At 33.2% G+C, this 15748-nt stretch overlaps 1 protein-coding gene across 1 annotated transcript in view; it reads left to right on the plus strand.

Annotated features, from left to right (window-relative positions):
* The window catches only part of LOC145259269 (protein arginine N-methyltransferase 1-like), a 58167-nt gene that overhangs the window by 5458 nt on the left and 36961 nt on the right, over positions 1-15748 (plus strand). Inside the window, exon 2 of the mRNA XM_080117108.1 lies at positions 14896-15027. Within this exon, the coding sequence (XP_079973234.1) occupies positions 14896-15027 (132 nt within the window). The remainder of the gene's footprint in view (positions 1-14895; positions 15028-15748) is intronic.

The raw sequence follows: 15748 nt of genomic DNA on the forward strand, positions 1-15748 counted from the left end.
CTCTAAAGATATGAAACAAAACTTCATTTAAAATTTTTTTTTTTTTTTTTTTATAAATCACCGCTTTTCTGGATAATAATTACGATGCAATATGTAAATTTCAAACCTCACACGTCCTAGAATTGAATAATGCTACAAAATATTTGAAAACAACAAAAAAGTAAATAAAGTTAAAAAGTGAATTTATTTTTATTTTTTAAATCACAGCGTTTTTGGATAATTGCGTTGCAATATGTAGTAAATTTTTTACATTAGGTTCACCGCCACAATTTTCTTTAAAATGACCACTTTTGTAGGTTTTCGATTATGCTGAATAAGAAAATCTGATTTAAATTTTGCAGCAACAAGTAGTTTGAGATATAAAGACTTTCTACGACCAACACTGCTTCCTTTCACCATACTCCTCAAAAAAGAAGAAAAACTGTACTAGATTGTAGAACCCCCCCCCCCCCAATATTGAATTTCAACAAAAATAAATGTTACCTACGTATTTATGTTGAAATTAGTAAAATACCCATGTTTCATGAAAAACATTAAGGTATAAAAAAATTGTCAACTTTATTTAGGTTTTCGGGTATGTTGACAACAAATATCACAGTTAAATTTGGGGCTGATAAGTTGTTTACCAGATACAAAAACATTTGTTATCCTACGTAATCCCTGATAGCCATTTTTTTCACAACTGACCAGTTAGTAATGTTCATCCAGAAGAAGGAACAGTTACAGATAAGAAAAGGAAGCACAATGAATAAGGGACAAGACATTCCAGGAACAAATGGCAGCAACTATGAGCCTTCAGTGAAACCCTAAACTACTGTAGAATCAACATTGGCCAAAAAGAAAATTTTGGATACTAACGACCACAGATCACAAGAGATCCATTATCTGATAAGAGAAATGATTGCTGTTGATATTCAACTATATTCTGTAACATTACAGGCTTATTGGAAAACTTTGTCCAAATTATAATATTCCATCAAAAAAGTACTTCACTGAAAAAATAATTAATATATTTACAAAAGTAAAAACAAAAATTCAATCATCTCTTGATGAAATTAGCAGAATTTCTTTGACTACAGACATTTGGACAGCTACTACAAATAATGCTCCCTTCCTGAGTTTGACCGTCATTGGCTTTCAAATGACTTTAAACGGTGTGTAAAGTGGTGTTTAGAATTGTTCCATTCCTGGTGCACACACCAGTGCAAGAATTAATGAAGAATTGCACAATGTTCTGGATAAGTTTAAAATCTTGTTTTCTTAGTCTTGCAAGATTGAGTACAAATATGGTTGCTGTTGTCAGGGAATGTGATTTTAGTCACTATCATGCTTCATACATACATTGCAATTCTCAATAAATGACTCATTATATTTCACAACAGGCTGTTAAGACAATCATTGCAACAAATAGAAATATAGTTTCTCACTTTAATTCACTATCCATTAGCAATTAGCAAATTAAGTGAAATACAGGATCAGCTTAATTTGGAAAAACAAACTCATTTAAGATGAAACCACACAGTGGATTTTAACATATTATATGCTGAAAAGAAATTTAGAACAATGAAAAGCTCTTGTAATGTATGTTGTTGATAAGATTCCTACCTTAACATACTATTGGGGACTTGTTCAAAAATTGTCCAGTTCTTGAGTTCATTTGAAGAAATCACAGAAGGAGCCAGTCACAGAACTTCAACCATATCGATGATACCTACAATTTTAGCTTTGAAATTATTTCTTTCAAAAGCTGTTCAATCTACTTCTGATATTTCTGACACTAGTGGAATCCTTACCACTGTTGAACAAAAAATGAATCAATAGAAACAAGATTTCTATCTATGTATATAAAAGGCAAAAGTGGCGCTAGCTTTTTGTATGTCTAGCAAAGTTTTTTTTTTTTTTTTTTTTTTGTCAGAGTTCTGGAGGGTGGGATACTATTTTTTTTAGAACTTTTTATATACTCTCTAGATCATAATATCTACGATTTGTGAATGCACGTTGAATCTACATTTATTTACATTAAAATATACGCTATTCCTTCCTCTCGTGTGTTTGTTCAACTTTTTCGTATAAAAACGAAACTAATCGAAAGCAAAGGCAGCTTCCTGGCCTCTCATGCAAGGACATCCAGAAAGCAATTGGCTTTGATCAATCTGGGAGGGAAACCCCTCATATCAGACAATTGCTATTCATTTGGACACTCCCATTTTGTGGGGAGTTGGTTTTCCCCAACATCGTAGGGGGGAACAAATAAATGAAATGGCAGAAAGCTGAACTGGCCTTCAGCCAACATTCATTTCTGCACCTGCTTATTCACTTAGCAAGTCAACTTTTTGATTGACATCGCTAAATTTGAACGCTTTTCACTTCCTCTGGCCTCGTAACGTAGCGGTAAGATGTCACATTTTCTTTCACTTTTTTTCCACCTTTGCATCATCGTGTCGTGGGTTTGGGCCTGACTAACTTTTTTTTAAAACCTTTTATGCTTCCTGGGCAATGCCGGGTACCCCCGCTAATCCTATCTAAATGATAAAATTGTGTGTGTCTACTTTCTACTGATAATGAAGCAGAATCAACAGAATACACTCAAGATCTTCTTGAGGATCAATAAGATCAAAGTGAAAGTAAAACTATTGATGAATTAGTTTCAAATAAGCCTACAGTAACAAATCAAAACTCAAAGCAAGTAGAAGCCGAGTTTAACATGAAGACTGCCACTACAACAGAAATACAAGAATCACAGTCTAAACTGAAAAGGAGTAAAGTCCTTATTCATAATTGCACAAAAGAACTTGATCATTATGTAGCTTTACCACTACTCACAAGAGGTGATGATCCATCAGGGCTCTATGGACAAATTTATCTTAAGTTGACCTTTGACAACTAAATATTTTCGCTTACTAGCCAAATAAAAAAGTTACTAGCCAAACCTACATGATTTTTAGAATATGATATCTTTGTTCTGTGATGAATATGTACATCAAAGATTTTTCTGTATTTTTCTTAATAAGTGTAATTCTAAATATACAAAAAAAATTTTATGTTGATACTTGAAGGTAGAAACATTCTAATTTCTTCAGATATTTTTTAAACAGCCTTCGTTAAAAAAAAAAAAAAAAAAAAGAGAATATATTGTTCTATTAAACTTTTATTGTTTAAATAATTTTACTTTGTTCGTTTTATTTAAAAAAAAAAAAAAAAAAAAAAGTTGTAAAGATATTTTTCACTCAGTAGTGATCTTTGGAAGATTGTCCGTGAAAGAAATACGATCGCCAAAAGATAAGCGTTTCATTATTTCTAGTAGATGAGCAGACAGGGGAAAGGAACTAGTAGGCGAGTGAAGGTGCAGGCCTCTACTGAGCAGTAGGTCTAATAGTCTTGAGAGGAGGGACTCGACGATCTTCAGGTTACCAATTCCTTCCGGCTCCTAAGAATGCGCTGCTTTCTTTTCCGCAACATGAGTAGCGACGACCAAATTTCTGATGTTAACTGATGACTAGATTCCACTTGAGCTTTAACAAAATGGTATGTCCCATTCCAATATATGTATTATTATGTAGAATATTTACAAGATGACCACAGCTTCATTTGGTCCAACAGATATCCCGCTCCCCCCAAGTTCATATGAAATTTGGGAAAATGACGTGGAAAAGAATGTGCTGCTGGTTACACTCTGGAACAATAGAAAGGGGTGTGAGTAATTAATATGAGGGGTACAAGTACAATACTATCTATCTATCTCCCTCACCCACGGCGAGTTTTTTGCGGGCATGACAAAAAATTCTGAAGAAAATCTGTTTCAACTATTTACACTGTACAAGTATCAGTGAATTTTACTAGTGCTGGGAGCGCCGGCTGCGCGACCTGTTGCCTGGTTGAGTCTCAGCGATACCGGGGGCATTGTGCGATGCCAGTCGGCATAAAGCCATGGGAGGCTTCTTGGAGGTTGTGTAATTCAAGTATCAGGGTGAAGGCCGCATTGGGTTACCATCGTTTCTTTTGTACCCACGAATCATGCCGCTTCAACTAATTTGATAGTATAACCAGCAGCGCATAGATGAGTAGATACACCTTCCTATGAGCAGACAGGAGAAAGGAACTAGTAGGCGAGTGAAGGTGCAGGCCTCTACTGAGCAGTAGGTCTAATAGTCTTGAGAGGAGGGACTCGACGATCTTCAGGTAACCAATTCCTTCCGGCTCCTAAGAATGCGCTGCTGGTTACACTCTGGAACAAGAGAAAGGGGTGTGAGTAATTAATATGAGGGGTACAAGTACAATACTATCTATCTAGTCGCCACTTTGAAAAAATCACTCGCAATGTAGAGCCCTGTCCATTTCAGTGGTTGAAGAAGAGCAAACTGGTTTCAAAATATTAAGCGCATCACCTTCATCTGTGGAGAGTGGTGAGAGGTTCTTTAATGCAGGTGGTAATGTGTGTGAACCTACGAGGAACAGGCTGGGCCATGAGAATGGAGAAACTAATATTTCTACATTATAACTTAAAAGTATTCAACTTTAAATACTGAGGAGACTGAGAGCAAGAATACAAGAGGAAGTAGAGCAGCAGGAGCAGCAGCTAATAGTTATTCATTTAAAGAATTACAATTTGTACTTTGTAGTTGGTTTGAATTTCTATTTTTCTTATCTAATTGTTTAATTATATTCATTTAGGAATTGGAAATTGTATTTTGTAGTTATATTTAATAAAGGCAAAAAAGCCATAATAGTGCCAGACACTTAAAATGAGTACCTTCGCAATGATGAATTGGTTTAACTTTAATAGGAAAGAGAAAAGTAATTAATCTGTTGATTACCGATTAATCGGCAAAGTGGTCGATTAGAGCAATTACCTGCCAATTAATCGGTACACCCCTAGTTTACAGTACCTCTATCCTCCCACTGGCTGGGTTAGTTTCTCTTATAAATGCATGTTTGCATTGGCTATTCAGATTTCGGCGCGGGTTGCTTGATCTGTATTAGTTAATAGAATTTCTTGTGTGTGGGTGTGTGTGGGGCATTTGCTCAGTTGACAAAGTGCTTGCCTCACATGCAATAGGCTCGAATTTCGAATCCTGAGTTCAGATGTGTCTAACCGATGAGCCCAAATGAAGACGAAACTTTAGTCTTGGACTTTATAGGTTTGTTGACTGTTATGGCTTTTGTGGGCTGCGACGCTTGGCTGTGGAATTTATTATATATATATATATATAATAAATATATGTATATATATATATATATATATATATATGTATGCTAAGTATATTTGACAGAAACTCTTGATCTTTATTTTCAAGCTAACCTATCCTTTACTCTCAGTAAGTGCTGCCATTGAAACCCTTTGGATAAGCAGTTGTAGCTTTCCTCGGAAGTCTCACATCTCCAGCAAGGAAGAATTCAACTTCCAGTACTCAGCTAGTTTAGGCCTATTTCATAAATTTCAACCAGACCATGACTAGTTCATGGTCCAAATGATTTATTGGATGATATAAAATCTGTTGTCTCCTCTAACATCCTATCTAAATGCTCGGGTAGAAAAGCATGCTATTTGTCCATGTATCTTGCTCCAGATGATAAACACAAAACCTGTCGAAATACAAAATCACATCTGGTCATCAGGTCAGCTACGCTAGTCTCGTACCTTTCTCTGTAGCCTCTCTCTCACTGGACCATGTCTATCTTGGGATCAAGGATGGCATTCCAATCTCCCATTACAGCCGCAAGGCCAATTTATTTAGTCAAATAATAAAATGATAAAATTTTTATTTAGGCTTTATACCGTTTGATTTTGGGAGGGAGCCCGAATGTCATTCTTTTTAAAAACAATTAAAAAAATGTTTCATTTTGTCTTAGATTTGCAGTAAGCATCTAAATAAAAACACGTCTTTCATTACTTTATATTATACCAAAGATTTTATCACATGGGGCTAGTTTTTTTTTTTTTTTTTTTTTTTTACAAAGGAGCCACCACTTATCAAGGCCTAGAAGCCACTTGAGGATAGGGGTTAATGAGTGAACAATAGTGAAGGGGAACATGTCATAGTAATCGTTAGTAGTGGAAATTTGATAAATTGGATTACTTAAGGGAACTGTTCATCAAGAATTTGTTTAAGTTGGACTTGAAGAGAGTTCCACAGGTGTGCAGTTCTAAGGAAGACGCAGTGTTCACGGAATCTACGTTTATGTTTAGGCACGGATAAAGAGTGGGGAAATGTATTGACAGTTTATTTTTACTGGATTTTTTGTTCTTTTAATGCGATTTTGATGCTCCACACACATTTTGGTATAGACAATGATTAGACATATCCATTATGTTAGCAAAAATAATGCATTCTTTAATATATACTCTTCCTACTCAAGTTTTTTATTTAAGTAGCAGGTGACACCCGGCCTTGCTGGGTGATAAAATATGCTTAAATATATTTTAATTCATGCAGATTTTATATTTATTATTATAGAGCGCCAATTCTACAGATTAAAAAAAAAAAAAAAAAAATAGATGACTTGGGTGTTAGCTAAAGTCGAAACATTTAGCGCACTAGCCGCGTTACCTACCGAGGTAGATATGGAGAGATAAATAAGAAAGACTTCATATTACATAATTTGAAGAAATGAATTGTATTTGAGGACGCACAGAAAGAAATTTAGATGTCGGCAAGTTGAAATGAACATTTCACATTTCAACTTGCCAGCATATTTCTGTATGCGTTATTCATCCATCCAAACAAAGATTTTACTTGTTATAAACCATCCTTAGTGTATGATTACTATTTCCTGTTAAATTCAGTGTTATGTGACCAGAAGTTTAAGAGTTTATTGGTTAAATAGTTTCACGCACGACCATGTAATCCCTACAGCCACCTTCCTTGAAAATGCTGCTGTGAAACCTGACATAGTTACATGGAATAAGTCAGAGAGAGTTGCAGCCTTGGTTGAAGTGAGTGTCCCTAATGATGGAGGTTTGAACAGAGCTGAAAGGGAGAAACAGACCAAATATCAAGGTCTCATGTATGATATGAAAAGAAACTGGAATCTTAGAGAGATATCAATCATACCAGTTATTATAGGTGCCACAGGGCTTATGAAGAAGAACCTGAAATCCTACCTAACTAATATTCCTGGTGAACCAAGTGCAAAAGAGACCCAGACAATTGCACTTAAGGGAACGAGGATACTAAAAAGAGCTCTCGGTTGGTTTCAATAAAAATCAGGGCAATGTTGGCAGCTGGTTTGGCTGCCCCATACCCAGTGTTACAATCTTCAAAGGAAGAAAATTAAAAAACAAAACAAAAAAATGTCTTATTTCCTGTTAAATTCAGTGTTATGTGACCAGTAGTTAAAGCGTTTATCAGTTAAATAATTTCACAGAAGCAGACACGCATACATATCTTGTTTATAAAGAATAGAATTTTGTCACTTAAATTTAATTAATTGCATATAAAGATTTCAAATTTTGATCTTAAAACATGAGGGTTTGTTATATTTAAACCAAGTTTCAATCATTTTTTAAGTGACAAATCGTTTCAAATTTTAGTAAGATAACGAAAAAATGGCTGACTTGTTTACGAATAAACCGAAATGCATTATGGTTCATTTAATTTCAATAAATAGCATGTATTCAGTCTACGACCTAATCTGCAACAACTATGCGTCTATATTTTTCAACAGATTAATGTAAGCAGCTAAAAGATGCAGAAACAGTTATCCAATCAGCTGTTAAAAGACAGACTTCAATAGAATTTTAAAATTCATTAAATCAAAAAAGAATTTTTTTTTTTTTACACACGAAAATCACTGCCAATATGACCCCCCTCCTTCCTCATGTTAAGAATGGTTTTCTATTTAGAAAGCCATTCTTAGCATGTGATGGAAATGCCACGTATCAAAGGAGTGCACAAAAAATAATTTGCACAGTGAACTAATTTGACTTAATCACAACATGAAAAACAATATCTAGTCCGGGGGGGGGGGGGAGATCCTTCTTTCTCCTTCTTGGAAGCTAAAATCTTCAATATAAAACTTTTATAATTTAGTGGATAAATTGAGATGTCAAAAAAAAAAAAGATAGTATCCCATTTTTTATGAGATAAATCCCAGAATTGTATTTAAGTAAATTGGACCCCCCCCCCCCCATTAGTCCATCTTCATGAAATATAACTAATATGTTCCTATTTACAATGCCTCCCCACGGGACAGAGTTAGACACCAGAGTCGTTTTTTTTAACGTGGAGAAAAGGAATAAAAATAGTCTCAGTCGTGAAGGATTTCTCCTCCACTGGCAGAGAACAAGAAATTGAAGTGCAGCATCTGAAGATTGATACTACACTTTGATCTTGTCCCAAAGGCCAAGGTATTTGAATCCATGCAAAACTTTATATTTGGATTTTAGCCTGGAAAAATCGGTGCAGAAGTGAAAATTAAAAAAAAAAAGAAGAAATTTGTCCGGTGAAGGTTGAACACCGCCATTATGAATGCATAACGTAGTAGCTATTGGTTCATATTTTAATTTTTTAGCCTTGCAGTAAATATGTCTTCATGGCCAAGACATTGGCGGCAGAGGTAAAAATAAGTCGTAAGCTGAAGGTTTTGGTTTCGATTCTCAATGGTGGCACACGAGTCTTTTTTTTTTTTTTTTTTTTTTTTTTAACTTTTTAAATCATTACTATATATTGCGTCCAATATAATCTATAATATAAATCTCACCTGTTTGCTAAAATGAAATATAACTAATATGTTATGAAAGTAATTTTATTACAAAAAAATTTTTATCAAAGGCAAAATGTTACTTTTCTACCTAGCTGAATAAGTTTTTAGGGTTTTTATTTAATGTAAAATGTTTATTCAGTTTGAAAAAACAAGTAATATTGAACGCTACCGAAAAACAATAAAAAATGGCTGCGATGTTTCTTTACATCTTTGAAGTCTCCATAATCACTTCAAAATAAGAAATAAAACAAAATGGTGGTAGAAACCCACTCAATAAATGTCCCGGTAACATTCATTGGATGGGTAAAGAGACATCGCAGCCTTTTTTTTTTCTTGTTCTTTGATAGCGTTCAATATTGTTTTTCAACCTGAATAAACATTTTACATTAAATAAAAACACTAAAAACCTATCCAGTTAGTTAGAAAAATAACACCTTTCTTGCCTTTGATAACTTTTTCATACCTCTGTGAATTGTAATGCAAACTCGTGATTTTTCTTAAAAGTTGGTTTTTAACGGCAATTTAGTGATTAGATTAAAAACAAGTCTTCTTTTTGTTATGTCGATAAAATTTTATGTCAATAATTGACCTAACCCCTTGTTTCATTTAACTGCAGAAACTAGGTTTTTTTATTTGTGGACAGATTTAAAACATTTTTTAAATATTTGTATTGTGCATCAATTGGCTCATGTGAAATGTCAATTAAGGTGTTGACAATAAAAACAGGTCAATGTTGCTGCTGACAGATGGGTTTCCGCTTGAAAGTATGGTGGTTAATAATAAAACTTGATTGGTACATTGTTTTTGTTTTTTACTATGTAAATTTTGTGTTTCTTGCCTAAAACGAATTTCTTTACATGTTTTGAAAGAATTGTCTTCTACTATCTATTATATAAAATCGAAAATGTTTGTGTGTGTGCGTTTTTTTTTTTTTTTTTTTTTGTATGTCAGGCAAAGGCGTGGGGGGGGGGGCTTACCATTTCTTAGAACTTCTTATATACTCCCTAGATTATAATATCTTTGATTTGCGAAGGGACGTCGTGTCTTTTATTTGAGCGACTTTTATTTTATAAAATTCCTGCTATTCTGTCTTCTTGCATGTTTGTTCGTGTTTTTGGTATATAAAAGCGAAACTAAATCAAAAGCGAAGTACTGTTCTCGGCCTTTATGTCCAGAAAGCAATAAATTTTGATCAATGTGGGGAAAACCCGTCATATCGGACAATTGCTATTCATTTGGACACTCCCCTTCCTCAACATCTTGGGGAAACAAACAAATACGCAGAAAGCTTCAAGTTTAACTGGCGTGTGTCATGTTTTTATGCACCTGTGTCAACTCAGTCACTTAACTTTTTAATCGTTTAATTTCAATGATTCCTATATCCTCTGCCCCTTTAGCATCGCCGTAAGATATCACGTTTTTTTCGCTTTCTTTTCCACCTACGCCTCAAAGCTTCAGGATCGAGCCTACCTGCCTACTACTCCCCCCCCCCCAACACACACACACAGACAAAAACCCAGGCAATGCAAGGCACCCCCGCTAGTCTATATATATATATATATATATATATAAAATGCAAAATGTGCGTGTCTCGCAAAAACTTTCGACAAATACAGGGGGCATACTTATTTCCGTTTTCGACACTTTAATGTCAAACGTTTTGTTTTAGCCAATAGCAATAGACTTTTAAACGTCTTTTACTAAAAACACAATAGCAGATTTTCGACTCCATGCATTTTTGTGATTTTTGGATATATTACAATTTTTGACAAGATAAGTTAAAAGGTAATCTGTCAACTCTATCTTAACAAGCACCAACTGAATTGAAAATCCTATCGAGAAAAAAAAAAATCATGGTGCATAAACTGCACAAGCACTCTGTAAAATACCATAATTTCTAAAAATAAAATCTAATCACTTTTGGTTCTTCTGCAAAATGCAGATCATGCCGAAATGTTATTTAGAAACCCATTCTTAACATAGGGAGACATTTTTCCTAAATTATTCCATACTTTCACTGTATTTATACTAAAACAGCACACATCCTAGCCTGGTTGAGCCAGCTTCCTCTGAAGGAGGAAGTTTCATGGGAATTTGAAATTCATAAGCAATCCCCAGTTGCATGTATATCCATTTTTTTTTTTTTTTTTTTTTTTTTATCTCCACTTCTTGCAAGGTGTCGACGTCCTCCTATATACAGCACCTGCTATTTCTAAATAGTCACCCACCTAGTACTGAGCAGGTTCAATGTTGCTTAACTTCAGTGATCCAACAAAAACTCTTGTGTCAACGTGATTATGCAGTACTTTATAACAATTTAAACAAAAGATACCATAAAAATTGAATTTAACTTGGAAATCTTATTTAAAAAAAAAAAAAAAAAAAAAATAGCACAAGTACAAAATTTTTAATAGAGGCGTTTTTTTTTTTTTGTTTTTTTTTATATATAACTTGGTGCAGATTTTCTACAACAATATTTTATTTACTTGGCTAGATGCATGAAAACTGATTTTTGTCCAGATCAAGAAATATAAAACAAAAAATGTTTTTCTTTAATTTAGAAACTAGCCAGTACAAAATAGGTGACCATTATTGGGAATATCAAGTCCCGTCATTAATAATTTCTTTACAGATGAACTGGATACACAAACGTGTACGATTTCTGCATAAAATGACGCAGTGATATTTGATATATCGAAAACTCAATACCACATTTCGTTTAGGAAAGGAGGGGAGGTATTACATTTTTATTATTTTAGAGATAGTCATTAAAGATTACATAATTGCTTCTCTTTTCGTATTTTTCTTTTTTTACTTTTTCTTTCTCTTTTTCCTTTTTTCTTTTTCTTTATCCTTTTTTCTTTTTCTTTATCCTTTTTTTCTTTTCTTTTCTTTATCCTTTTTTCTTTTCTTTATCCTTTTTTCTTTTCTTTATCCTTTTTTCTTTTCTTTATCCTTTTTTCTTTTTCCGTTTTCTTTTCTTTTCTTTCTCCTTTTTTCTTTTCTTTCTCCTTTTTCTTTTTTCCTTTTTCTTTTCTTTTCTTTTTTCTTTTCTTTTTTCTTTTCTTTATTCTTTTCTTTCTTTTTCCTTTTTTCTTTCTTTTTCCTTTTCTTTATTTACTTTTTCCTTTTTTCTTTTCTTTTGTCTTTCATTTCTCTTTTCTTTCTTTAAGGCATAATTTTATATGACGGAGGCGGGGGGGGGGTAATTAGTACATGCAAAAATAAGTGCTTAAAATCTGGCCAGTCAGGTTGGAGGATATGCGTTGCATTGAGGAAACTGATATCATATGAAAATGTGATGCATATGCAATGCAGTTTTTAAAGACAGGAGGCTTGGATCTGATGACTTCCGGAAAATTAAATCTAGCAAGCAACATTCGAAATAAGCAGAAAAAGTGATTTTATTAATACTGGAACCTGTGGAAATTCCACAGCAGCATCTTTCATATGTAATATATTGATGTCTGGCATTCTGTGGACATTCTACATGAATGGAGACTCTCCATGATATTATTGTAGCCCTTTTGTTAAAACTGTAAAAGTACCGCATGAGTCACGGGAAACGGATGTTTTTAGAATGCTCCTTACTCTCCTTGAGTAAGGGAGAGGAAGTGCTTAAAAAATATTTGCAGAGTTTTGTTTTCCTCAAAAACATCTCTTTCCCCTGAATTGAAATAATCTGATTAATGTAGTGTCAGAATTAGTGGTTATCACAGTTTATCTCCAATATCCTTATAGTAGTCTAACATATTTCTATTGTATTGACGCCCGGCGTGAACGAAAACCCTATATATCATCTTTAGACAGAACAGATACTACCTTTGATCAAGAAAGTATATTTTAGTTTCATGTACGGCCTAAAAGCGGTATTTTTTTTTTACATTGCGCCTTCGCTGATTGGGAGATCCTATTAATTAAAAAAGAGGACAGAAGGTGATAACATAGTACGAACATTAAATTAACGTATTTATATACTGATGTAGTGTTGTGTGTTATCACTTTCTGGTCAAATAATTTATAATCTGGAAAGTGTGACACGTACGTATGTTAAAGATACTGCTGTATTAACAGCAGAGCCCATGGAAATTCCACGGTAGTTGATAAATTTTAAAACACAAATAAAATGAATAAAAAATAAAACAAATGACGAATTTCAAACAATTCTTTTGTAATAAATTAACTTTTAAAGCTAAAAAGAATTTTTTGAAAAAATTCCTTTTTTTTTTTTTTTTTTTTTTAAGAAAATTAAACTCAACAAATTGTGTTTTTTTTTTTTTTTTTTTTTTTTTTCTGAATAATTTTTAATATAAATTACAAAGGAACAGATGCCAATTTACTTGTACATTTTTTTCTTTTTTTTTTTAAAGAAAACTATATAAAAAAAAGACTTAGTCTCATCTCAACATGATTTTTTAAATTATATAATAATAGTCAATTTGAAACTTATACAGGCAGCTCAGTTGTTTTTTTTGTTTTTTTTTAATTTTTGGAGAGGAGATGGTTTTAATGATTTTTAACTGATGAAGAGCAACTATGAAGGGAGCCAATTCGTTTCTTATTAATTTTTGTGATTTTTTGACACCAAACATTCGGACAAGTTAATAAATATTTAGATGGTTGCACTGAAAGAATTGATAATTCTTGGGTTAGTATAGCTGTTGAGGTAACAGGTTTAGTTAACAGAGGGCCAAGAAAAACATTAGGAATTGATAAGAATGGATTCAAGAGAAAAAGAGGTAATGCCAGAGATTACTGTGATAGGAAGTTTTAGTCATCACAAAATATGTAATCGATATAATATCCTGCTTGTCCTTTACTTAGTCCATACGTTACGCTATGAAAAAAGACAAATACAATTTTTGAGAGCCTAAGTGCTTCATAAAGAAAAAAAAAAGCTAAATTCACAAAATTTGGCTTTTAAAAAGTCTAATCTGGTAACACTGGACAAGAATATGAGAATGACTTCCCTTTGGTGTAGACTCCTTTTCGATTATCATAATATAACATGATCATTATTATATAATTGTGTGAGAAAGGAACATGTAATTTTAATGTACAATTGTTCATCACCAAAGAAAAGTCAGCAAAATGTTACGTAAAAAAAGGGAACATTTAAAAAAAAAAAAAAAAAAAAAAACTTGACAAAAAACCCCAAACATTGTCTACTCAGTACAATATTTCTTTCTGAGTATTTATGAGTACTTATTAAGTTATTGGTGTCTGTTCTATATTAAAAATAAAATTATTTTTCATAGAAATGTTTAGCTCATATTTGCTGCGTGTTATTAGTTTTTCTGCCCCCACCCCCAAACAAATTTTTTTGCGCTATCCAGAAAAATCTCCGCTTTATCAAACCATATTTGTTGATTAAATATATTTATGGAGTTTCTATGTGTCCTGCTAGTTAAAGATAATGTTCATAAGAGCACACAATAAAATGCATTCCTTTCTATTATTGTCCATTTACGATGTACATTAGTTCATAAATTAGCAATCACATGTTTATTACTCTTTTTTTTCCCCTCATTTCTGTACGTTCTATTAAGCCGAGAAGAAAGTTTGACATCGGGAAAAGCATCCAACCCAATTGCCAGTCATAAAATATGCTTACATATATTTTAATTTATGCAGATTTCATATTTATTATGACAGAACCAATATTTTATTGAATATTATATTGTACCTAATACATAGTACTGATTCCAAATATAAAAAAAAAACAACTTGGAAGCCATCAGCTAGAATCGAAACCAAAACATTTAGCATTCCAACACATTCCCTACCGTTTGAGCTAACTCGACAGACGGATAAGAAAGTTTTAAAAATGAAGCCCTAGCTATGATTGTGCAAATAGAAATATGTCGACAAGTTAAAATGAACATTTTGCTTTTCAATTCCGTACGTGTTATTCATCCAAACAAAGATTTTACTCGTTACAAACCATCCTTGGTGTATGATTACTCTTTGCTTTTAATTTCAGTGTAATGTAAGCAGTTTAGGAGTTTAGCGGTTAAATATTTACACACAGACGGACGCACGTGCGCACACACACATCTACTCTTTTATTTATATTTAAATGTTTCTCCTCGTTATGTCTATAACTTCCCAACTTGCTGTGTTAATTTTTTTTCTCTCTTCCATTCTGTTACCCAATCTTTTGTTTTATTAAAATGTTTCCGTTTCTTGCAGGTCCCCGATGATTGTCTTTCCAACATGCAGAACTCTGCGACCAGCAGCAATGGGACCAACGCTGCACAAGTTGACGACATGACATCTAAGGATTATTATTTTGATTCCTATGCTCATTTTGGCATCCATGAGGTTAGTTGTCAGCTTTTTCTTTTTTTTTTCTTCCTTTTTGTTGTTGTTCAACCCAAATAAGTCTACATCCTTTTATTAATGATCACAAACTAGCCTAGACAGGGTTCACACAGGCTTAAGAAAGCCTTGAATTTTGAGCTCTACCTTGAAAAGGCCTGCTTTCTATTATTACCTTGAAACTAGCGGGAGAGGGCTTGCCAGTCGTAAAATACACTTGAATAGATTTTAAGTCATGCAGACTTTGCGTTTATTATTAAAGCCAATTCTCTATTGAATATTATATTGTACCTAATATATAGTACTGATTTGTTGCAATATTTTTTACTAATAATGGGGTATGCTCCCTCAGAGTTGGGAGTTTTATTTATAAACTCTGGTGCTAGGAACTGACGAATCAAATTCATATTCTGCTGTCAACCAATCAGAGACCCAGAATTGCTTCATAAACCTTTTTTAGCATGCCAGCGCATTTTTTTTTTTCTCGTGTCAACACAAAAGGATTTTTTACTTTTTGGCTGCAAAATTATAAAGTCCGGAACCTGTACAGAACAGCTGTCCACTGAGAATTCTTCATCTCCAGGACTTTTGTAGAATAACTACCCATCGGAAACTCTTCTGAAACTAAATATGGCTTACACCTCAAGAATATTGTACCTAAAATATAGTACTGATTTAAAAAGTAATTTAAAAAAATGATATGGGTGGCATTAGCTAGAATCAA

The sequence above is a fragment of the Euprymna scolopes genome, chromosome 34 (genome assembly GCF_053919585.1).
Source record: "Euprymna scolopes isolate OS-2025 chromosome 34, ASM5391958v1, whole genome shotgun sequence".
Taxonomy (NCBI): Eukaryota; Metazoa; Mollusca; class Cephalopoda; order Sepiida; family Sepiolidae; genus Euprymna; species Euprymna scolopes.